Here is a 25,854-nt window from a genome sequence, read left to right as displayed (position 1 = left end):
TACCTGACACAAGGGTGTAAAAAAGGTGGAATGAGACTCTTCTTAGTGGTGCTCAGTGACAGGACAAGAGGAAATGAGCACAAAGTGAAATACAAGAAATTCCATTCAAACGTAAGAAAACACTTTTTTACTGTGAACATGGTCAAACCTTGGAACAGGTTGCCTAGAGAGGTTATAGAGTGTCCATCCTTGGAGACATCAAAACCAAACTGGACATGGTCCTGAGCAACCCTAGTCTAGCTGATCCTTGCTTTGAGCAAGGGTTTGAACCAGATGATCTCCAGAGGTCCCTTCCAACCTCAACTATGCCACAATTCTGTGTCGCTCTGCCAATTGTGAGGAGTACAAAGGCACTTGAGATAAATCTTTCAACGTGTTAATTCAGCCAAAAGGCAAGAATCTTCTCTGACATCTTGACAAAGAGAGAAATCAATTTATAAGACATCACTGTACTTAAAAATAGTGGATCATAACTGCACCATTTCCCCAGGAAAGTAGAACAGGTATGGCTGATGTTTCTATTGGTTATAAAACAGTCTATATTTAAAAACATCTTCAAAGTAACCACAGACTAGGGTTATTTGTAACATCTGGACAAAGCTGCAAACATTTATCAAATCTTTTCCTTAGATTGCTCTTTCCAGTTTAGTTTGGTCATAGATCAATGCTCTCCAGAAACTCACTGTCCATGGACGCCCACGGTGGAACTCCGCACCTCTCAGTTCCCACACTGCATGGAGAGCTGAGTCTCTCTGCTTTTACTTGGGCTGTCCTTAGGTGTCAGCAAGGGAACTCTTGGTCTCCACATACTCAAGTGCTGCTCTTTTAACAGCCAGGACACTTTCTGTTGTACCAAATTTCTTCTCATAATCCAGGTAGCGTTTAAAGAAGAATTTCATCTTCTTTGGTGCCAAGCTCAGGTGTATGACCCTCTCAAAGATGTCCCTGCAAGAAACCAAAGTGATTCAGATCGCTGTGTTGGTGACAGCACTCAACACAAGCCCTGTATCCTGCCTTTGAACAAAGAGCAGAAAGTCAGGGGAGACATTCAACCTGCTGCGAAGTGCTGGTGGCTTGTAGAAAGAGATTCCTGACAATTGCCCAAAACCTCAAAGTAGAAGCCTTCTGTTTGCTTGCAGAACTCTAAGGGTGCTGGTCAACTTAAGCTAAGATCCAGCCACTGTATTTGCCTCTGTATTCCTTAAGTGGATGTGGCTGGATCCATAGTGTAGGAAGCTGGACTTCCTTTTGTCAACTCTCAGAAAAGAAAAACAAAAGGAAAAAAAAAGGTTTCTCCATTTTTATGTTACAAGATACACAAAGGCTTGATCTCACCCTTCAGATACAAGACAATCCTTCTAGAGGGACAGATGAACCTCAGTGCAAGTCCTCTAGTTTCTGTCATGCAGGTCACTACTTACAAGTCAGTTCCTCTCCACCCTATGGATCTCCTTGGAGTCTCCCCAGGCCTGGCAAGGATAAGCCCTTCCACACAACCCAGTTTTCTTTCTCTAGGTGATAAAAATTCTCTTTTGCTCTGCTCTGGGAAGCCCTATACAACCTCATGCTGCAGAGCACCTCTGCTCTTTTCAAGTGTTGCTGCAAGCACTGTACTCTGCCCCTTCCCAGCCTGCTGTAGCACAACTCACCGAACTTCCTTCTGGCTGCCATGTTTGATCATGATGTCCATGTAGATGGACCAGATGTCTGTTCGCTTGGGATAGCTGTTGAGGGTGCTCTCAAAGAGGGCCTTGGCATGTTCTGGGTCCCCAAAACGGAACTCCAGCTGTGCAAACCTTGAAATTACATCCACATCTGGAACAAGTAATGACATGTTAGGGTATCACAGCAGCCCTCTTCCTGATGAAAAAACATGAGTGATAACTACACAGAACAGAGGCAGGCACACAGGCAGCACCATCTCTACCCAGAGACAAAAGGCTCTGTTGTAAAGTGGTTCTGGACCAAGGTGGGATTGGAGTGGAAGAGAGAAGGGTCACAGTTCACTTCCCATTTCAGCTCTCTGCAGAAGTTTATTCTTACATTCAAAATGCATCTTGCAGCATTGATGGGCAGCCCCACAAACCTGGGACTAGACCAACTGAACTTTTCTAGAGGGCTGTAAGGCTCAAAGACTTCTTTGCTTTGGGTGTTTTGCTTTTGCCCATCACAGCAAGCTTTACTACAGGAGTGTTTAGCATTGATATCGAGGCTGAAGTCTCCCCTCCCTTTACAGTGAAGGGCAGCATGTTTAGCACCAACTGCACTTTTCACTTACTTCAAACATTATCACAGGCAGTGCTATCAGAGAGCAGCCCATCTACTGGAGACCTGTCAACACATGGTCCACATTATGAACAGGTAGGAGAGTGCTTACGTTCTTTGGTGGGCAAAGCCTTGAGAGCACGCTCCAAAAGCCTGTGTGTAGCCTCAGTCTGGCCTTGCTTCAGGAGGAAAGAGGCGTATTTCAGCCACACAGATTTCTCCTGACGGAAGCGCTTCAGCATTGTGTGGTACAACTCTTCTGCTTGCTGGAAGGGCAGAGTTGGGTTAGATCAGACAGATTCATAATAAAGCCTTGTAGCTTTAAAACTCTTATTCTTGGCCCAGGTATCTCCAAACGCTTATGAGAGAGAAGCAAGTATCAATAGTTCCTTGTTCACTGTCAATCATAACTGTTAATCCCAGTTAGGAACAAGATAGGCCTAATGTCTGACAGCTGCAAGATTATACAGCCAGCATTGAGGGTTTACTGGCATGACTGAATGGAATACGTGTCTGGGACCTGCTTGCACTATCTTACCTTGTACTTCTCGGAATTCGCATAGATGTCACACAGATGCTGGAAGACTTTCAAAGGTTCATTGTATTGAACAGCTCTCTCAAAGACCTTCATCAGTGTCTCCTCAGTACCATACATGTTCTCCAAGTTCAGTAGAGCTACCCAGACATTCAGCTTCTCCTGTTCTTCCCTTAAAGCAGATGTGCACAAGAATATTTAGCCTTTTACCAGCCTTCATCAGCTTTTTGCAAACCACCCTACAAAGACTCACTGGCTTGTAGCCTGTCTCCAGGAAAGTGGCATACTGCTCACTGAAACACCACTTTTAGAATAGAGCATAGCAGTTGTTTCACACTACAACTTTTGATCACTGGTTTTTGTAATTAAAACCCACAAGGATGATTCAAGAAAGTACAATGTACTTAATCATGCTGTAGAGATGATTTAATACACAAGGGTGCAGCCCTATGGAAAGAGCGACAAGTTTCACAGTTTGTTTCATGTTTTAAGTACAACATCATTGACAGCATTATGCTCTTCCAAACCCTTCTGACTGCTGAGGTATGTCTGTGCGCTCATTGATACCTTGAGGAGTTACTGTGCTCATGAGCTGCAGCAAGTCAGCTACAGGCCAAGTGTGGTGACTCAGGCCAGACCTTCGATGGGCCACCTGAAAATTGCCACCATTTAATCCTTTTGAGCTCACAAACAGACCCTGCCACTCCACACGCACATGCACACACAGTGATGATGCAACCAATGCTCTTCTCCCATCACCAATACCCCACCATTATTTATTCTTTAGGGCAAAGAAAGGCAGAGCCCCATTATTACCTGAAGCAGATTGTTTTAAGCGCTCTCTCTGCCACAGCTCTGGCCTTCTCAATCTCGGTAGCCTGGAGGTGGAAAGCCATGTACTGTAGCCAGAGGATGGAGCTGTTGGGACTGCTCAGCACCAGGCGGTCAAAGTCATCTGCTGACTGAGGCTGTCGACTGGGGTCCATCAGGGCTGCCTCTAATTTGCAGAGCTCCTTCTCCTTCTTCTGCTTCTCTAGCTCCTTCTCCTTCTTGGTTTGTTTCTTCAGCTGAAAGAGAAAAAAAAGTAGAAGTGGAAAATAGCAGGCACTTCACGTGGGAACAGGCAGGCCCAGCTAAAGCACAGACAGACCCCAGTACGTCCAAGGGTAGGCAGTTTCCACAGGAAGAGATGGGGCCAATTGTTTAAGAGAGGAGGAAAATGGTACACACACTCCACCCCTTCACACACAGACACACACAGTTCACACCTCCAAGAAGAGCAGCAGTACATTAAATCTCATTTCCTTTAATGAAATACATTGAGGGACCAAATACTTTGCTAGTCTTGCACCCCAGCTACAGGATTCACACTTCACCTCTCCCTCTCATTCTTCCATCTTTACCATCCAGGCCAGTGCTCACCACCACCCTGCACTCTGTAAAAATCCAGGATACACAGGGAGAAATTGTGCAAGACTGGGGTATGTTGCTGGATCACTAGGGTGACTCAGGTCTAAATTGGGAACTGACAGTGCCATAGTTCTCTGTAAAAGGCAGCTATACCTTGGGCAACAAAGCATCGTCCATGCATGGCCTTTACAGAGGTGAGTTTTGAGGGACAGGAAAAATCCTGAAGAGCAAACATGAAAGCAATTCATGAGCTTGTTTCTGATTTTGCTGAATTGCTCACACTGGAACTCATCTAAAAAATTACAGCACAAAAGAAGATTTTTTTTTTGCGTTTTTCTAAATAAGAGGACTATAATTTGAAAAGGTTTTTCATGTCCAGGTTTTCCTGTAAATTTACAACACTCAGAAAAGTAAAAAACAGAGCTGACATCAAATGCAAAAATTTTACTTTCATGAAAACGTTTGTTTGACCCTAAATAATTACTTTTTTAGCATGTCAACATGAAAAGCCCTATTTTCATGCAGCCATGCTAAAATAGGGCCTTTTCTCCTCTGCTTCAGAGATATCTGCTGCTAAGCCCAGTGCTTGGAGTAGTTAAGGAAGTTCTGTACTAGCTCTGAGATGTTCCCTTGGGTTAAAAGGCTTTGCTATGGGGCAGACAGACACGCAAATACTGAGACATCACATTACAGCCACCATGTGGTGTCTCCTGTGCAGGCAACGCTAGTACACAGTACCTTTGACTGCGGATCCTCATCCTCCTCGCTCTCTGAGCTCTCTTCCTTCTGATTCAGCACAGGTATGTCCACTGCATTTATGTCCTCATCCCAGGTGAAGCCCATAGAAACCTGCAGCCTGGGAGCTTCACCAGGTTTCCTTATCTGTTTGGAGGAAGACAGGGAATGCCCTGAGTTTTAACTTGAAGTTTTTATGCTGAGATCAGACAACAGCTGTTTGCTTGTGGCTTCTCTCTGGCCAGTAGTACTGACTTCTCACACTTGTAAACAGCCCACCAGAAAAAACATTAAACTCTGGTCACCTTTGCTGTAATTTAAACTCAATCCATCTCAAGCCATTTTCAGATGACGCAAACACCAGTCTGTGTCACTTCTGTCTGCAGCAATGATACTTATTGGCATCCAAGTCAAAATCGACACATCTCAATAGGGCTGGAAAGTCATTTCAGGCTCAGGTTCTCCTCCAAACTTCTTACCTTAGATTTCTTTTTAGCTGCCTCTTCCTCCTGGTCATCATCCTCTTCCTCCCGGTAATATACCTCAATTCCACTGTCATTTTCATCTGCTGGGCAGATCTTCCTTTTTTTTGGCTTCACCCCCTGCAACAAGGGGAAATGAGTGGACGGTGGAGGGCAACAACTGGGATGAATCTTAAAGCCAATTCTGATCACAAAGTAAAGAGCCTGACAGCAGAAAGAGGGTGGTGCCCTGGCAGAGCAACCCCCACTATCCTCTCACATAACAGAGACAACAAAGAATAAACCCATGCTCACCTACATATGGTGCCAAGACCAACAGGACTGCCCAACAGGCAACACAATTGGGCTGCTAATTCAGTTAACTCCTACCCAAATGGAATAGTTTCTGATCTTCTGATTTTGCTCCAATGCAATGTAATCTTTTTTTCCTACTCTGTATAATTCCTCAGCATGATCCCAGTGGATCTTCCTAGTCCCTTCAGTATTTGGGCCAACCTCCTTTAGCATGTCCTGTGCAATCACATCCATACCTGCTCACTTTCAGAGTTTCCTCTTCTCCGTTTCGTCTTCAGCTTAAGCTCTTCTCTCTTTTCCGTTTCATCTGCCTCTCTTTTCTCTTCCTCTGCATCATATCGTGGTAGGCCTAGGGATTCAGGCAAGACGCTTGGCATCCCGGTGTCCTCAGGCAGGAGAGAGAGCTCAATATGTTTTTCTTTTCCATTTACACTGTGGTGCATTGCCAAGAGTAGCAGGAGAGGAGAAAAAAAAAAATCAGAGAGCATTTAAAATGACTGTAAGGATATGAACTCCTTTCAAATCTTCCTGGCTTTTATCCTCCCTTTTTCCATCCTCTCCTCCTCCACCATCTCCTTTCTACTAATTCATGGCCCCTTTTAAAGAACATAGGACCTACCCAAGCACCTTGGCAGTGAGCAGCTTTCCTTCAGGCAGGTACTTTTCATATAAGGAGTGTTTCTGTACAAAGTAAGGGGAAACATTCTGGAACAGGATTCGGCCCAGAAGAGAAGTAGACAAGCTGAGAAGAGGAGGAAAACCAAAAATAAGTATTCCATAGTGGGGGAAAAGAAAAAAAAAAGTGCAGTGACTATATCTGTGACACCACCAGTTCCACATAGCATCACACAAACTTTCCCTACTTTAATTTCATAGGCTCAAGAAAGCAGCAATGACATCTTGATTCCCAGGAGGAAATTCATTTTGCGACATTGCATTACACCAGAGACCGCCCCCAAACAAGACTCCAGAATCATACGTTCAAAATAAGTTCTCCAAGACCCCTCATTTCCCAGAATAATTTTCTTATGTTACTCACCCAAAGAATACACCTGACGGAGTGATTGATTTGACATAGCCTCTCACTAGCTGGCCTTTTTTAACATCCTTAATACATGTTATTTCAACATCCTTCACTTTGCTGTTGCTCTTTGGGTTTAGCCTAAAAGAAAAGTGAGGTTAGAAGTTAAATCACTCATCTGAATAATCCACATTCTGCTCTGGATATCAAAAAAAAGAAATCAGTATTAACAACAGCTAGCACTTTCTGGAAAACGTGCCTGATCAGAGACACCCTTCAGTCTATTCAAATGTACTAATGGACTATCTGCATCTCTGCCAAGCATTAGGGAATAGACATGCTGCTGTAAACAAAGCCAAACAGATCAGTCTGCCTTCCTCTGATACTATGAAAAAGAGGAGTAAAATGCTGTCTGAAATTCTGCACAGCATTGGCTTGGGGTTTTTTCCTCACTTATTTCTAAGATACTTCATTCCACATGGTTTATGCATTTTTGTTTTGTAAAGAACACAAAGCAAGAGGCTCAGTTTTAAGAGGCATTTAGGACTAACTCTGCTATTTAATCAAAACGGTTAAAATGCAGCTGAACATTGAAACATAAGGTGTTTGTACTCCAAATTCAGTGGTGGAACTTTCCCTTTCTTCCCAAGTAAACAAACAAAAAAGTTAAGTCAGGTCTAGAAACTATGGTAAACAGAACTTAAATCTGAACCCACTTGATCAGCTCTACATTAAGCGTCGGGCACCTCCACGTGTACCAATACACAGGAAAATCTTTCTGAAATAGGAACAAGTCTCCTCCCTTAAAAAAACTGTAGTGCTTGTCCTTTTAACACTTCACACTGATCCACCCAAACCAACAGCTACTGTATTTCACTATCCTTTTCTTCACTAGTAGGAGATGACCAGACTGGAGGGATGACACATACCGAGATTGCCGGAGAGATAACTGGATTTTGCCATTCTCATTGGAGAGGATGTAACACCTGCATGGCAGAGTAAGGGGAGAAAACAGAAAGCTGTTTTACCTGTTAAAAAAAGCCACAGGTAGAAAATAGATATTTTCACTAGCAGAATAAAGCTCTAAAGGAAACAAACCACTCTATCCCTTGGAGCACTTGCTGTCCAACACAAACCAGCATGACACAACAGTTCATGAAACCAGCTACAGGACTTCTTGAAACATATCTACTTGCTTTACCCAGTCTCTATTGCTAGTACAAAAGACTTAAAGATTGTTACAGCTGAATCACTTGGCCTGTTGCGCTCTCCAGCATTCCCAAGAAGCCTGTGAAGTAGGGAAATGAAGTTACTTGTGCATTACAAATGTAAAGACAACTGACTTGCCAAACAGCCCACAAAACCACAGCAGAGCTGGGATAACTGGCTTCCCTCAGTCCCATCAGCACTTCAGCTAAGAGAGTAGGTACTCACAAAATACAGTCCAAGAAGGCAGCTGAAAAGGGGCTTCTCCATACATGGAAAATACAATACACCCAGACGCATAAGGTCATATGTCAGCCTTACTTCTTAGCTACAGACTGAACCTTACAGGTCTGCCATCATCTTATGGCAGCAAAAAGCCTGTCACCAAAGGGGGCTATTTCTAATCCTTGCAGCTTGAGGGAACAAGAATTACTGACCTGACAATCTTGCCAACTTTGAAGTCACCCAGAGGATTCTCCGTGTAAGTATCGTTCAGGTGAAAGATACTCACTCTGCCAGTCTTCCCACCTGGCAGCGCAATGGTCAAACCAATGTGTAGTGTCACCTTTGTTACCATGCCTACAGTGATGGTGCCCTGCTCCAGTAACTGAATTCCTGGAAAAAGTGAAAGAAGGAGAGGGCTTCATAATGCTCCAAAAGTATGCAGCCAAAGCAACAGGGGTAATGAGTCAGTGAAGCCGAGTTTAGTTGCCTAGTCTCATATCAAACCCACCAACTTTCAGTAAGGTGCAGTCTATGCACTCTCAGTTCACAGCAACGTTTGCCTTGGTAGCCCAGACAAGGTCCCCTAGTTGCACAGCTCCAGGATTCAGGATCCAGAATAACTGACAAATGTTGACAAATGTACCATCTCATGTCTGCGATCAGAAGGACATACGTTCATAAGGGCTCAGAGAAGGGCTTCAGTCTGAGACAGTAGGAAACTGATTCTTTAGTCTAAAGGTCTGACCTCTCTTGCCTTGCATGCTGCTACATCTGGGTCAGGGCCCCAGGGGCTAGTTCTGTTCTACAGGGAGGTACAGCTTGGCTCTGGAGTGTAACATCTCCACCTGAGGGGTCAGTGCAGGTCCACCTCTGAGAAAAGCATCACATGCAGTGGCGTCCTGCTGTTAAGGCTCCACTATACCTGTGAGTGACAAGCAGAGGTTCGTTTCGGTGACATCTGTTCCAGTCACTGTAGCTGATATTGCCTGGCCATTTTTGAAGCTCTTCTCTGGATGTTTCAGGACCTGAAAGGAAAGACAGATTTCCACTTATTACCAGAAAAGGAGGTTTGCACAACTCTGACTGGTGTTTCTCCTATGAAGCTTTACACTTCCTAAATGCATCTTTGATGTGTACGCTTGAATGACAGTTCAGCATTGCTTCAATGGCTCTGCTGTCCTGAGCCAAACTAGCCACAGGCATAGTACTTGCTTGTCAGTGAGGGGCAGTGATGCCTAAAGGGCAGAGCACTGGACTATAAGTTCACATGGATGTCAGAAGTGTCTGCAGTCATTACTTGCAGCCATGTGCACGGAAGAAATTTTGTGTAGCTTATCTGTAACGGCCTCTTACCTTGGTGTTCAAAGACAGCAGCAGATGAGGAACTCTTCCTCGAATGTCAGGGGTGACTTCTACCTCCAGCCAATTTTTGAGCACGTTATACTGAGAAGATACCAAATAACCAGAGAAGACAGCATGAGACCTTGGGAAAGAAAAACCCTTCCGTGGTGGATTCACTGATCTTTAAGGCTAGAAAGGACTACTCCAGCCTTGGCTCTTGCACTAAGCAAAAATGGTGATTTGGCTTCTACTCTTACAAGCATAATGCTGCTGTGGTTCACAGGCAAGTGCACACAGGGGATCAGCAGTGAGCGTACTTTGTGCTGATGGCATACGCAGTTTCTCAAAGGCCATTTTGCTAGAGTGCAGGGTGGGAAGCATCTGCTGGCAACAAGTAGGCATGTCGAAGAGGATGAGTTAGCTCGACTCCCTCAAGAACAGAAAACGTGACTCCCTTCTCTTGCTCTCCCCATGAGACACTGCATTTTGCGTGGGCCACTCTCAGAGTTAATGAAGGCCATAGTAGTGTCAGTGTTTAGGTTTGAACTAAGGCCCCTGAGGTCACCCCCACTTGCTGCCTCCCCCAGTACACTTCTTAGGAAGACTCTGACCTCACCTTTTTCACAAAACAGGTAACTGTCTGTCCAACATCATAGAGTCCAAGTTTCTTGAGGGCACTGTCTTCTTTAAGGTTCAGCATTGCTGTGACCTTCCCTTCTATTTCGCTGTTTGCAAACAAAGAAAGAGGACATCAGTATGACAGCTTTGGTCCTACTGATGAAGATAGGAGTTAGAAACCCAAGAGATAATGGCGAGCCAGTACTACTGTGACAATGCCTTTGTGACATTCATCCCCATCTCCTCCCCAGCTGCATCCTTCTGCAGGGAATTAATTCTTCCCTGAGCTTAAGAGGAAAACCTTCTGACATGAAGGGACATACCAGAATCCAGACTGGCAGAACCTGAAGCTGTAAGGACATTCTAAGGAAATCATGTGCTAGGAGAGCACTGAGAGGTTTAACAGAGCTCCCAGACCCCAGTTAGTGTGAAAGAGGGAGCAAAAGGCCTTGCCACACTGCATACATGTGGAGCTCCTTGTTCATGGTCAGCTCCTTCACAAATGGGAGGAACAAGGGAGGGAACCTACAAGGATACAAGGTCTGTGAAGCATCTGCAGACAGCACAGAGGCCAACACTTACCTTGGTCGAATGCTGAGCTCTGGAATGGACCGTGTGAAGTGTGGATGGGTGATGGGCAGGTACCTAAAGAACGGGAAAAGGATCGAAGTTTCTCATGATCTCCCCGGGCCCCAGTCACCTGTAATCCCTTTGCATTGGCAAAAAAACAGGTGTAAGCCCTCTAAAACTACCAAAGCCTTCCAAGTTCCAGTTCTTCCTAGTACTATTTCAGTGGCAATTTAGGTACCCAAAATACTCTGGCAAATTTAGCCCCTGGGGCCAAATCCTGCTTGCATTTAAGACTTCCACTGAACCTTAAGAGTTCAGACATCTTTTTTTCTTGCAATCTATATTCAAGATAAATACAATGACATAGGTAGAGAGCTAATTCACTGAAACCTGGACCTCAGATAGAATATAATAGCAGATTTCCTCAGGCCTCAACTACTCCAGCAAGGATAGCTGTAACAGTATCTGGTGACAGAGGGAGCATCCTAGGTTATCTGAATTGAGCAACTGTTTCACCCCTTGCATTCCCCAAGAAGTAATATCATGAGCATGTTTTCCCACCTGTGAGTATTCACATCTCTGCCTCCAATGACTCGGGCAGTCACCTTCTGTCCAGCTTTCAAAGTATATGTTGGAAAAGAGCCTATAGGCACTTCATCCAGAATCCGGGATGCATGGATTGAACCTGTCAGCTTGTCATCAATAGCAACTGTGACATGGGTTGGTTTGATGGATTTAACAGTACCAGTAACAACATCCCCCAGGGAAAGCGAGTGTTTCACAGCAGCAAGCATCTCTTCTAATGCTGTCTCAGATTCGTTCCGGACCCTTACAAAACCATTCTTCTTTGCTGGGCCTTGTACTGCTAACAAGACTCCATGGTCATTCACCTTCACCACTTTCAAGGTTGCACAGATTGTTTGTCCCAACTTCAGTTTTTCTGAGTCAAAGCGGAAAGTGTCATTTAAGTGAGAGGCTATGGGGATAGCTGCCAGCTGGCCTGTTTCCAACAAAGACACGATGGCAAACTCTTCTGCTATGTGCTGCACGATGGCAGAGTACTGGGAGTTCTCTGTGAGACGCTAGACAGAAACAGAGATAGTGACTTCTCCTGCTGAGATTTTGATTCCCTCCATTCTACCTCCCACAGTTCTAAGGGAGGAAACAGTCCCCCCTCAAAATTCATTAATTGCCTAGAGTTTGCCACATGAACAGAAACACACAAATCCTAAAACTGAACACATACTTGCTTGGCTCTTTGTTTTAACAGTTCTTCCCGAAGAGAAACATACACCTTGGATGTGAGGGCATCCACATGAAGAACCAATGCCTTGGTTTTCTCACCAGGAACAATATTTTTGTCTACAAATGAGAATAAGGAGATTATCTCCTGATGACAGTGAAGAATTTTGAGCAACTGAGCTAGTGGCACAGGACGGATAGGAAGGGGTGCCTGTGGTTCAGTTTAATTCCTGAAGACCATAGTGATAAAAAGACTGTTTAATTACTAATTGTAACTAAGTTACTGTAACAAAGTCAACTTAGTACCAAATGCATAATAAGTCTCTTTAAGAAAAGAACAGATTCCTCTAACATTAATGGCAAGGAGGAAAAAAAAGGGGGGCTTTTTTATTTGGAAAAAGAGTCTGATGCTTTCATGGAAGAACTATATTGATTTTATGAAGATGCAACTCTTACATAATGCAGACAAGGCTGACTAAACACAAATTCAAGGTAATACAGGTTTTGAAAAAGGTATGCTAACATTTGCACAAAACCATTATCAGTCTATCTGTTGCTGAGGAAACAAAGAAACTCTTCTGAACACAGAAGTGGTGGGATATCACTCCTGCTGAAGTCAGCAGTTTATACTGGCTTCATTGGTTTATTCATTATCTCTGAACATAATTGTCTGGTTCTGCATAATACGGCGCTTTTCTGCTTTAATTTTGGAATTGCAAAGTACTGAAATGGCCGTTCTGTTTTAAAGTCACACTGATTTAAAAGAAAATTTAACAGTCATTTCAGATACAGCATACTCCAAGGAACATATTTCTAAAGTAAGAAGAAAAAAAAAAACGAGAAAGCTGGAGCTTGTATTAATATTTTGCCTATATACAGTATGCTTCAACTAAGGATCTCAGAGCACAAACTAGACCTTACAAGATGCCCAAGATATGAGGTAGGATTAGGTCCAGTTTACAGATGGGGTAACAGAGGACAGGTAGGTTTAAACGATATGTTCCAAATCATGCAAATGGGTTGGCAACACATTAAGAAACTAAACTACTCTTCAAGCCCATCCCTACTCTGATCAGATTCCTGCCATGTTAGTTCCTCATCAGCAGAATTCATTTCAGGACAGAGGTTTCAAAGTACAAGAGTGAAAACCAAAGCAAGCAAAGACAAGACCCTCACCTCCCAAATGGTAGCGAGTGGCTGTTACAGTCAAGCCTGTGACAGAGCTGCCACTGAACAGCGCTGAGCCATCCTCCTTCACGTCCTGCACCACCAGCTGCAGCTCCTTCCCAGGCACCAACTCACAAAGCCCTTGGGCTACGCTGGGCTCCCCTAAATAAAGGAAAGAAGAAGTGGGAAGTCAAGAGTGCACGAACAAGCATTTATATCCACCTTCATAACAGAAAACACAGCACTGCATACAGAAAAAGGGGAAAGCAAAATAGAAAAACACAAAACAGACCTGTCACTTCACAATTATAGGAAACAAAACATTAAACACTACTGGATATAAAAAGAACCTAAAAAGGCAAAGTCAGAATTTGATAAAAAGAAACTGCAATATATCCAGTATTCCTCATTCAGCAAACCTGTAATACAAGTAGGCAAATCTATTTGTACAAACTCATCCTCATGCAAGTACTAGGTTTGGGTTATCACAAGCACTTGAGTGACAGCATAATTTTCCTTGTACTTTCTAGTTAAGCAGATCCTGGCTAAGGCTCAGGGTGGTTGAAAAAATCCCTCTGCGATAACCAGGCATCCCATACACAAATATCAACAATAAAAAACAACTTGATGAGCACAGCATGCACAAATGCAGATTTCTGTACTGTAAGATAGTAGGAGCAGTTCTTGACTGCCAGTAAAAAACAATGCTAGTGTCCTTCACTGTCAGTTAAAAAAGCACAGTTAGATGAATGTAAAAAAAGGTAATTTCTCATCAGTTATGAGTTACCAGCAAATACAGTATGCATACAGGAGCACAGAGTACTAAAAATCAACCATTGCCAGATTCAAAATAAACAGATAGAGAAAATGCTTCATGTGACACATAGTTAAATGGTGCAACTGCTGCCGCATGGCTCAATTAAGTTTTAGCTTGGTTCATAAAGCAATTACAAATATTCACACCAAAAAAGTGTCTCCAAGGCTGGAGAAAGGCTTTGGTCCACAGAATATCTAATCTCACCCTGGCCTTTCTTATTTTCACCTTCACAGGCCCTTCATGGAACCCATCCTTTTGTACCATTGTATCACCCTTCCTCTTTTGGTATATGGACCTCACAGGCCGTCTCTTTATACCCTTATTTTTAATCCTCTGAGCTTCAACCCAGAATCAATCTAAGAGGCCTAGCAGACTACAATGAAAAGAGCAGCTTCTTTGGCTTGTTCCAGCTGTAGTTCCAAAAAGTCTTCTTGTCAATGGCAGACACTGCACACACATCCTTCTTCTAATAAGCTCCTCTTGGAAGCCAAGTCTTTGCTTGAACTGACCTTTCTTTCACTGAAAAGAAAATGGTTTTCCCTTTTTGTTCCTCTGGAGCCCCTATTTTGTGATATGATGCCCTTTAGCAGAACACGTGCAATCTTTTACCTCTTCTTCTCAACAAGTTCCTGATTTCTTTCATCTCCTTGAAATATTGATTCAGCAGGGCAAAGCTCTCCGCAGCAGAATCACCTGAGCTGCACTCTGACACCTTCAGATTGAGGAGCACACGCTGCTTCTCCTCATCAATGCTCATCACCTTTGCAATCACAGTCTGTCCCACCACAAAGTGGTCCTTGGTGTCCGTCACAAACTTGTCACTCATGCTCTGTGCAAAGGAAACAGAGGGGCAGGGGTTACTGAGCACAGCTGCTAACTATCAACCCCCTGCAGTGCTGTTCAGAAGAAGGGTTTGAGTTAAGACTTCATGAAAATGCATAAGAGAAATTAACAAAGATAAACGAAAAGTCATCAATTAAAGTGAATTACTGAAGTCACGTGAAATCCTTGTAGAAGCTTAAGCTCATTTGAATAAAGTCCTTTGTTTCATTTTGGAAGTGAATTAAAACACAAACCTAAAAGCAGCTTTTACGCTACTGGAGGAAGCTGTGCAAATGCAGGTCCTACAGCCCTATTGTTCCCTCCTTGTTATTGTTCTTTTGCTAAAAGCCATGTTTCAAGCATGCCTGATTACACACATGCTGTTTACTGAAGTGAATGCATTGCTTACCACTTTGGGCGCCAGTCCTGTCACACCAAAAGGGAACTCCACAAACACTCCAAAGGGCATCACATTCCTCACGTAACCAGTCAACAGCATCCCAGGCTGGATTTCAGAGAAATTTCTCACAACTTGCTCCTCCTGTACAGCAGAAATCACTGCAGACTTTCTGCTCAAGATCTGAACACCCAGTTAGGAAAAATGGGAAAAGATGAATGAAAGGAGCCAGATGCCAAGCAAATCTCTTGGTGCTGCTAACCATTGGGCTAGAGCACTTTTTGCAGGTTAGACAGTACAGGAGCTCAAAATCCTGCAATTCCAATTTCTGCCTTGATCTCTCTACACTAAAATTTAGCAACCGATGTCTCTCAAGCTGCTCAGCATTAAAGATGAATGCTTCACACTAGCAGAAATGTCAACTTCCTAGTATTTCAGTACTGATTTTTGGTATAAAAACAGCAAAATTTTTGCTAAGGTTGTGATACGATTAACAGTCCAGAAGCTGATTGGGAAGATCAGTCAATTCACAACCAAGTCCTGGCACTGATGGGATTCTAGCAGCAGCTGAGCCTCACTTTTAACACAAGCAAGTTACAATGACTCTGAAGCATCACTAGCTTGACAGGCACTTCCACTCAGCACACTAACTAGTGTATCTTCTTTTTGTTGCAGATACTCTGGATTCCTGACAGATATCTCCTTCCCCCTGCTTTATTTGACTGGTTGAAGTGGCAAAGGATACAATACGGTCTCCCTTGTCACTTAGGCACATAAGTCTGGGCAGGACATCTCCCTCTTGAAGACAATGCCACAGGAGCTTGCAGTTAGCAAGAAAGTCAGAGAGGTGCACTGTGGGAATTGAGGCTATCACATTGCCTTCATCTTCTAAGACAGAAACCTCTAGCCCGTTATCTTTCTTCTTCAAGACTTTCACATCAACCATCTGAAAAGAGAACAAATACAGTGATATAAAATTCCAAGTGCCTTTGAAGTCATCCCTTTTGATGCACAGGGTACTAAATGCTGTGCTGCAGGGGCTCTGACATGGCCTCCCAGCTATATATGAGAAAATCTCACATCAACAGGGCTGAGCCTAAAAAGCATGCCAACATTGATAGTAAAATAAAAGTAATTCTCAGCTCCCAGAGAAATCAAGAGCTAAAAACATTCTCTTGGTTGTGACTTCCTATTTGAAGGGCGAAGGGAATAATTTAAACAAGATTAGAATTGTCCTGTTCCTGCATCAGCAATATCTGCAGGGTGCTGGAAACTGTGTTCATTCCAAAGACAACAGGGAAGCATTTTAAAACATTTCTCTGAAGTTGTCTTTTTCCAGGGAGCAAAAGCAGCTGCTTTTGGAGTGAGAACATGAGCAGCATCCAGAAGAAAAAGAGGACTCCACCTAGGAGCACTAATTGGTACCTCCAGAAGGACTGTCCTGGGACTCCTTTATCCTGACCTCTGACAACAGAGGTCCTGGTTTTGATCCAGGAGGCCAACCACACAATAAGAAATGCACATTAATGCTAGTTCCTGATGACCAACAGCTTTTCTTGAAGCAAAGTTTTTCAAAGTGATACCAAATTGTTTGGAAAACAAGTAGGAAAAGGCAAAAAAGGGAGCAGTCATTGAATTCAATACCTCTCCTATTTGATATTTCACTTCCTGTTTCTTCTTTGGAGTACATTCATTTTTGTCCTCCAGGGCAGGCTTGCTTGATAACCTGAAGGATAACAAGAGTCTTTCCTGCTCAGGCTCACATTTTAAGACCATTACTTTAACAACCTGCAGCAAAAAAGATAAAACAGAAGTTTAATTCAGTTGACCCTCCTCCTCAGTGTGCTACCACCTACAAAATAAGACACGGAAATGCATACACAGTACGCTTTTCTCTCACACCTAGGATAGCAGGCCAGTGACTATAAGTTAACAGGTTCAACCAGAGACAAATGTCCTTCTGATCACACCTATGGAAAATGGAAGTACATAATCATTAAATGACCTATATGTGGCAAGTCTGTAGCAGAGTTGAGAATAAAATTCAGGTCTCCAGATTTGCAGTCAGAAATCTTGACTAGAAAATTACCCTTCTGCTTAGCCAGCCAACAAACAGCAGGATTAAAGACAAACAAAAGCATCAGAAAAAATAGCAAAGAGGGATGAGATCTCTATAAGCTTACCCACAACAAAGACGACAACTTGGTCAACAACATGGTTCCCAGAGTGCCTGGTTTAAGGTGTGCAGGATTGGAAACAAACGGGAAAATCAGAATAATGCAGAGGCAGAAAACCTTATCCTTCTGATTCTGGAGGTAAGAGTTTTAACTTCCTTAGAAGAAGTTGCAGCCTAGAACCCCAAACTTCTACTAAGATCTCAGTAACTCAACCAAGTGTAGTCCCTATATCACATACCATGGTGTTCCTGCACACCAGAACAGAGAGAGCCTAGAAACAAAGACAGCTCTGTGAAATACTCAAAGAAGAGCTGCCCCTTCCACAGCCTAATCTGTTTAAATGGAGCACAACTATTACTTAAAGTGAAAGGACATGAACATCTCCTGGTGCAGCTGGTTCCTCCAGAGAAAAACCCATGTTGGAGCCAACTTAACTGCAGATTTCTCTTTTGCATTCAAACACAAGGCATGGCATAGATACATTAATTACCTGGCCTTCATGGAAGACTTTATCTGGACAAGATATGGGCTCTGAGCTCAGCTCATTCTTGGGTACCAGACCTTTGACATCATTGTAGAACTTCACAATGCAGCCAAACTCCCTTGCACACACCACAAAGCCATGTGTGATTAGACCTGGTTTTGCATCTTCATAATTGGAGAGGACTGGAAGCTTTGATTGGACAAGACTTTTCTTTAGAGTAAGGATCAGCTTCTTTCCTGCAGGATTGCACTCTAGCACCTACAAGAATGGAGTACAAGAAGGTTCAAAAAGCATGTCTGCCATCGATCAATCCAGCTGCTAAATACTCAGAACAAAAGAGTGCAAAGCAGCTGAAGACCCTGCCTGGCAGCTCTCACCCGACACTTGACTTCATCTCCTATGTTGTACTTCTTCTCAGGCTGCTTCAGGATCACATCAGCGAGATGCATGGATGGCACGAGCCCTTTAATCCCATCGGTCACTTTAACCTGCATCCCAATGGGTTTCAATGCAAGCACTTTGCCCTAGAACCCCAAAATAGGGAAAAGGATCATTAAATTCAGCATGAAAAGCAGACCATGCACAGGTAGGAAACAGACAAGATATTACACCACCTACTATCACCAAATCTAATCACCCTCCAAAAAATAAAATCTTAGTCCAACCCACGCTCCACCCAAGCAATCTGACCCATTAACTTTTATACATTACATAAGGTTGTTTTACAGCCTCTTTTCTTTAAGCATAAGGCTACTTCTGCAAAATCCCGATTGACTCTGGCAAACTAGAATTCTTTCCAGAGACACATCCAATACGGTCATGACTCTGACATAAGAATGATCATAACTGAGTAACTTTCTGCCCATCAGCTGATTGTGATGGTCCATACATGAACTTTTACTTTGAGTGCAAGGCAAGTTTTAGCTTCTTTCACTCAAGTCTTTCTAAAAATGTATTCATGGCCATAAATAAATGACTGACTGTGGCTAAAATTTTATTGCCTTGGCAGCATCATGAATGAAAACCTGACCAAAATGGGGAGAAGAAAAGTATCGCATTCCATTAATCGAGTTCTGCAAGGAGAGGTTTTTCTCCTCACTTTCATCTCACTAGTCTGGATCAGAAGTTGAATATACATATTAGGCAGAAGAAATGTACATTAGCTAGATCATGCTTCTAAGTATAACGGGCATACAGTACTGTGTCAGTCCTTCAGAAGCTCACCTGCACCACATCCCCTGTGTGGATATCTTGATATTGCAGAAACCGTGCTTCAATAATCCGACTAGGAAAGAGGCATAGCAAGAGATGACCAATCAGTCAACTTGAAGGAAATCCAGGATCTTTGCCTTGTCCCAAATATCCATTATCCCATACCCCCAGTGCTCTACAACTCCAGAGTTCTGTGTTTTACTCCAACAGAACCACCTCCCAAAACAGCTCTCTGGACATAAAGCTCAGGGAGGTGCACCAGGCTCCATTCCAGGTGCCAGCCACACAGTTATGGCCACCAGCCATGGCTCCATGAAAGGGGAACCCATCATCTGCATTGCTTAAAGCCAGACAGATGGAAATACTAAGACGGAAAAGCAAAATGGGCTGGGACTTGGAAGATCAAGGTTCAATTTCCTCTTCAGCCACAGTCTTTTGACATGGTCATGGCAGAATTAATTTAGTCTCCCTGTGCCTCAGCCCACCAACTATATTGACGGTGTCCCAACTCCCTGTAGCATGGGGAGGATATTCAAGATGCCCAGACAACCTGACATTAGACAACAGAGACACAAGCCAAAACCCCAAATGGCAAGTTCCAGTCCAGCAAACCAATGTGGTATTTTCCACTCTCAACCAAACCCTTCTAATCCTTCGACAAATTTTCTGGAAGAGTCTATGAAACTTACTACTTCAGAGATACAATACACATCTCATCCATCAGGCTGTAGTCAATGATCCGACATTTATGTTTGCATCCTGTCTTAAATGCCCCAGGTTTAAAGGATTTTCTGGTTTTTGAGAGATGTTTCAACTAGAAAAAACAAATTACAATTTAGTGTTTGGAAAATGGAAGCACTGATATAGACCTTAGGTTGAAGTGGCAGCATCTGACCAAATCATACCTCTAACACACTCACTTTATCCAGCAGGTTTCACCAGTTCTTCCTCAACAACCCCCCTGCATTCCAACCCAAACAAGGGGACTTATGATTTGGGAAACACCTTCCACGTTGTCCTAATTTTGTTGTATTTGTCTCACAAGGAACATAAAGGTAGAAAATAAAACCTCCTCTTAGCCTCCTCCCCCAGGAAGCAAAGATAGCTACAGAGGACTTCCCTCACTGCCCTGGTACTTACCCGTGCAAATGCAAGAGTGCCATCGTCAAGCTCAAAGACAGCACCGAATTGCTTGTAGAAAGCTTTCACTGTCGACTCTTCCACCACTGCCCCCATGCGATCATTGGACAGCTGGTTTGGGGATCCCCCAGGGCGGAGGAAGGCCTGCCGTAGAGTAAGCCGCACTACCTTGGAAGTGGGGTGGACAGCAAGGATGCAAGCTTTCACCTGGGAGAAGATAGTATGTTCATTAAACACAAGTTTGTAAAGAGAAGAGGAGAAAGGCACATTGCTCATGTTTTCAGACATTATGCTTGGTACCTGAGCTCTTTGTCCATGGACAAGCACTTCCCAATATTGCTACTAAGACATCACTTCAGTTCTAACAGCTTCACAGACAAGGGATTTTTGCTTTTGTCTGTTGTTTAAGGGCTAGTCTGGCACATGACCGCACAAGAAATTTTCTATCACTTGCAAATCTCTCGTGCTTCCCAAATAAGTCTTCCATTACCCCAGGAATGGCTTTGCTCTTTACAGCTCTAAAGGAGCCATGATAATACTTCAAATAAAAGATGAGAAAGACAGCTATCATCAGTAAGATTTCAGAGGTTATTCCACTGAAATATTGGGGAAGATAATAGACGTTGCAAGCAACATACCAACTTGAGCCATCCTTCACCCTCCTTACCACTTGATCTGGAGAATAGTTCATGGATTTCTCTGGATCCATGTGCATGAAATCCACAATGCCAGTGAAGGAAGACAGAAAGCTCACTTTGATCCCGAGTGGGGCCACCTAGAAAGGGGAAGGAAAAGATGCCAAAAAAAATTTGCACGCAGTTTTCATGCAGCTCAGAAAGAGAGAGCAATTCACACATGTCACAAAAAGGCATTGTCAGTGCTAATCAACAAGCACATCACAAGAGACAGGAAAACCGCTAACAATTCTGCTTTCTACATTGTTTTGCAAAAACAATCCTTTAGTTTTTCAATAATGCTGTTTACTCCAAAGACTACTGCTAACCTGTGGAATACTTTTCCTAGGCAAAGGCCAAAGAAGCACAAAATGGATCCTGTTGTGCATCAAGCTTCATCACCAACTCCAGGCTGAAGCCTTTATACTCATGGCATCACAACCAGGACAGAGGGCGGATCTTAGGTGAATGAAGTGGAGGAAGTGTCTAGCAGATAATAGTGTTTGCTATTGTAAAGTAACTGAGCCCAAGCACACAATTTTCCAGGGCATAAACTTCCATCTGTACTTCACCTGTCTCCCTACCTTCAGCAAGGCTCAAAAAAAAAAACCCCAAAAACCCCAAGCCAGAGCTTACCTTCTGCACTCGAGCTTTCACCACCAGCCCTGGTAATAAATTAGAGAGGGTCCAGTTCTGTTGCTCTGTTGCAAGGGATGCAGCAACCTCTGATCGATCAATGGACAAACGGACCACTCTTCCCTCGTTCTTTACTTCCACAATGACACAGTTCAGGTTCTGGCCTATTTTCAAGTCAGTCCCTACAAAGACAAGTCACAGCATAAAACCTCCACCAGGAATGCTCAGAGATTCCCTTCCGCTCTTTCCAAAGCTTTTTCAGGGTTCCCTATATTTTAAGAAGTTAGAACTCCTCTCAATCTAAGTGAAGTCTACTGCCAGAAGGGATGGATGAGCTTGGAAAAGTAACATAGCCTGCCAGAAAACAGGCTGAAACCCAAAAGTTTGTTGCAGACCAGCCACAAAACTGCTGTTTTCAGCAACTCGCAAAGACTCCACCTTGACCCAATCTCATTGAGGTTCGCTAACACCACAGATATAACAAGCTTTCATCCCTGTCATTCTCCACCTCCATTTTAACACCAGCATTTCCTCCTGCACTACTTCTTACCTCTCTTCAGTGCTTTGATGTAATTTTGGGCTTTCTGACGAGGGAGGAACGCATGAGTCCCACTGACTCCAATATCAATGAGGTAGCCATGGTCTTCCACACTGGACACAAAGCCAGAGAGCAGCTGTTGGGAGGGAAGCATTGCAATTCAGTAACATGATGAAACAGCGGGGTCTTCAAAGAATGCACATCTTGTAAGAGATTCCCCACCCAAATACTCAATTGTTTCATGAGGACAGAGAGCTGAGTTTTCTACAGCAGCAGAAAGAACGCTACATTCTTTCTTATTACAGAGTTCATCTGGCAGTAGGGTCTCAACTCTACCCTTATCCAACTATGCACATATGCAGTTCACAAACCAGTCGGGAAAAAATTGGGATCCTCAAAAATAGCAGGTTCTTTAATTGCCAACACATGCCTGCCACCATACAGCTGGAAACACAAAACCTAAACAACTAAGCACCTCTGCAAAGCAGGTTAAATATTATTCTCTGCATAAACAACAAAGAAACCTACTCAGAAGTAAGTCATTAAATAACTTGTCCATATTGAAACAGAATCAGGTGAATGGATTTCATGAGTGACAACCTGGAACCAAGACCCAGTCCTGCCCTGTCCTCCCAGGTCTCTTCCATGGCGGGAGCAGCTCCACGTTCTGCTCTGATCCCATACAAGGACAAACTGAAATGTCCCCCCATGCACTGTGCAAGGAGCACCTCCAAAGCCTAGAGAGACTATGACAGACCCTGGACACGTACCATGCCCGATGCTAGTGCTGAAGCGTTCAGACCCTTATTGACCTTCTTGGGGTCGATCGACAATTTGATACTCCGACGTCCGTCGGCACTTTTCTCAACACTGGTTACAATGCACCTGACCAGTGTCCCTGGAGAATACATGTCCAAGAGCGAATGCAAGTCCTGCCCAGGAAGATGATCAAGAGAGAAACATACAAATTTTACAATATTAAATAATATAAGGTGGCCAGAATTTGTTACTGAAGTAGCTTTTGAAATCAAAATCCCATAGGAAAGTTCTGGTTCTCTGTCAACACTACAATAAGACAGGAAATGCCACAAACACCAGGATCTCAATATAGAGGCAGGGATGACATTACATGACGTTAGCAAGTCTAGTAGGCTTTCTTTTAAAAGGAATACTGTGTGGGCCGGAGTCAGGAGGTTGCAGCTGAGAAAACACATCTACAGAGGCAACAGTGACCCTAACTTCACCTCCATCTTCAGCAGTGAAAACCACTACCACCAAAAGGCTAGCACACCTGGCAGATACCACATTCCACACAACCTTGGAAAAATTTATGGAGCGCTGACACCAGAGAGACAGGATAACAGATTACTCCATCCTCGTTCTTTCTAGCAATCATCATTATCAAGAAATTGCAAAGTTTGCTTGGAAAAGCCAGCTCCAAACCGAGGTCAGTCTATGTTAGCACTATGCAGCAGCACGTTGCATGCAGCAACACAAAATGAAATTGCAAGGACCGTGCTAATCCCCGTGACTTCACATCATCTTCCAACCACTTCCCTAACTTCTTCCCACTATTGCCTAGAGCCAGGGATCAGTGGTTTTGAGGTATTATTAATACTCCCTAGCTCCCAGGCACAAATCACAGGCCCAGTCCAAGGTCTCACCTCCAGGAGTTCTCCTTGGGCCACCTGCTTGCTCAGCATTTTGCTGTAGGCATCGCTGATCTGCGTGACCGGCACAAATCCTGAAAGTCCATTGGGCAAGCTGACGACTAATTCGTAGTCACTGACTTCTTTTATACAGCCAAGGAGCAGCATCCCCTCACAGAGTGCCTGCGAAAGCATGAAGAATAGCATACAGTGGATATCTTGGCAAGTCAGTGATAACAGGGTGGTAAACACACTTGTGTCCCAAATCATTTATGTATTTTACAGGTTTAGTGAGGAAGAAGTGCCATTTTTATGCAGCCCAGCAGAGAGATGCACACAAAATCAAACATTTATCCACAAACCTCAATTGCGAGTGGTTCAATATTCACAACATTATCTTTAGCAGCAGCTATTTTGTCTGCCTTGAACTTTTTTTGCTTTCCTTGATCCCTTTGGCTCCTTTTTCTTTTCTGGGATTGTTCTTCATGGTGAATCTAAAGCAGATTATAAGCAGAGAGGAAAAAAACAGAAGTGGATAAAGAGACAAACTTTGCACTAAGGCAGAACTCTGCTGCCAGGAATAAAATTAGAAGAAAATACTAGGACTGGAGGAAAAAAGGAGAACGCCCTTGCTAACTGCTATATGTCTACATGCAAGTCCTCCAAAATATCTCCTTTTGGGCTGAGGCTGATCATTTATAAAATTGTGAATCTTGGGAATGGAAAAGAGTGGCACAAGTGACCTGTACCACACTCCACTGAACAGAAAAAGAAAGACCAAACTTAGCCTATATCCATTAACATCGGGACAAGATGCTTGTGGGAAGTTTAGAAGCTAAACCCTGATAGAAAATTTTGATTGAACTTTTTCTGTCATCACATTCAACATGCATCAGACATCAGGGATCTTTAACAGATCAGAAGAAAGGTGCATGTCAGCAGTTATCTCTTTCCGGAAGTCCCTTCTACAGTTTACCATAGAAGTAAGGGATGGGAAGGATAGTGGGTCATATTCTGACAGTAGAAGAGCTCTGAGAAGAGTTAATCAAGAACACGCAAATAACGTACATCAAACAGATTGTCCCGCTCTAACTTGGGGTTGGGTGTTTTTCCCTCTGTGGGTTTTTTCTGGATGCCCCCTCGAGGAAAGTTTTCTTCCATGGATGCCATGCTTGCACTTCTATAGGACAAACAACAAAACAGAGATTAAACTTGCAGTTGTTACACTTGTTCCTCACAAACACTGAAAAGGCATGAGTCAATTACCCCTAAACTAAGAAAGAATTCAGATGGCTACTTTACAGTTCATCAGTGACAAAACAGAAACTCACACTTCTGTTTGACTACACTGAGGTGTTGCAATGGTCCATCCAAACACGCGCATCCCTAACACTTTTTACTCTTGCCCAACCGCACTAAAGTATTATTTTTTCTAAGGCAGATAGATGCATTACATAGATATTAATAAAACTGCTTTAGCCATAAGTTTCCTGAACAGGTCTTTATTACATTCAGTGGGCAAGGTGAAATTACCAGCTTCAGCCATCAAGGAGAAAGTTGTGACTGAAACGCTAAGTAAGCTTGGGCTGCATTTTTATTGTTTGGATACCACCTCAAAGGTTAATACAATCTGATACATCTTTGTGTAAGTTATATATATATATTTCACAGATATGCTTAACCTTACTACGTTTCCATCAGTAAAGAACACCTTATTTATTAGGTCACGATTCACATTCTATTTATTACTTTGGCCAACAGTACTTCTACAGAAATTAGCACTGAAACACTATTTTGTCAAAACTTAAAGCAACCTGTTCGACATATAAAACTACTTTAGACGTGAAAGCACGTAGCAAAAGTAAAGCTCATCATAGCACGCTTCATCAAAGGGCTCGCTAAGCAACAGAGGCCGGTCACTGAGCCGGCCGCACCGGCCGCGCCGCGCAGCTGGGCCAGGCAGGGCTGGAGCTCTGCCCGCAGGGGCCTTACCTCCCCCAGCCGCTGCCGCTGCCGCTGCCGCTGTGGCCCCCGCAGCCCCTCGCTCGCCGCCGCCGGGCCCCGGGGAGTCCGGGAAGGAGGCGCGGGGCCGGGAGCCGCACACGAGGGGCACGGCGAGGCAACCGGAAGCAGTACGCGGGGCAGGGGGGAGAGGGCAAGCGGAAGGAGCGGCGCTGCCTCTCAGCCAACCAGAAGG

At 43.7% G+C, this 25,854-nt stretch overlaps 1 protein-coding gene across 2 annotated transcripts; it reads right to left on the bottom strand.

The window, feature by feature from the left end:
- Positions 1-104: 104 nt before the first annotated feature.
- Positions 105-25,846, bottom strand: PDCD11 (programmed cell death 11). Of its 2 annotated transcripts, XM_087766990.1 has the most exons (36): positions 25,650-25,834; positions 24,726-24,837; positions 24,020-24,151; positions 23,673-23,840; positions 22,779-22,940; positions 22,021-22,144; positions 21,471-21,652; positions 20,828-20,935; positions 20,161-20,367; positions 19,710-19,834; positions 19,033-19,093; positions 18,186-18,332; positions 17,815-18,066; positions 16,792-16,935; positions 15,893-16,093; positions 15,160-15,330; positions 14,538-14,757; positions 13,121-13,273; positions 11,949-12,064; positions 11,264-11,784; positions 10,715-10,777; positions 10,131-10,239; positions 9,527-9,616; positions 9,096-9,198; positions 8,386-8,563; positions 7,672-7,728; positions 6,761-6,883; positions 6,341-6,463; positions 5,958-6,153; positions 5,425-5,547; positions 4,949-5,092; positions 3,617-3,867; positions 2,804-2,972; positions 2,378-2,531; positions 1,650-1,815; positions 105-945 (listed from the first exon to the last, which is right to left on the bottom strand). In XM_087766990.1, exons 2-36 carry the CDS (start codon positions 24,825-24,827, stop codon positions 774-776), a joined length of 5,517 nt encoding a protein of 1,838 aa, XP_087623116.1. In that variant the 5' UTR covers positions 24,828-24,837; positions 25,650-25,834; the 3' UTR covers positions 105-773. The 2 variants fall into 2 exon arrangements, with proteins under 2 accessions (XP_087623116.1, XP_087623115.1); XM_087766989.1 differs by lacking the exons at positions 105-945; positions 1,650-1,815; positions 2,378-2,531; positions 2,804-2,972 and adding an exon at positions 3,385-3,452 and having other exon boundaries at positions 25,650-25,846.
- Positions 25,847-25,854: the final 8 nt, after the last annotated feature.

This window comes from Nipponia nippon, unplaced genomic scaffold (genome assembly GCF_047370975.1).
Source record: "Nipponia nippon isolate SJK-2023a ecotype South Korea unplaced genomic scaffold, ASM4737097v1 scaffold_3, whole genome shotgun sequence".
In the NCBI taxonomy this organism is placed as follows: domain Eukaryota; kingdom Metazoa; phylum Chordata; class Aves; order Pelecaniformes; family Threskiornithidae; genus Nipponia; species Nipponia nippon.
Note: the sequence above shows the minus strand (reverse complement) of the source record. Positions and strands in the feature narration are given on the sequence as shown.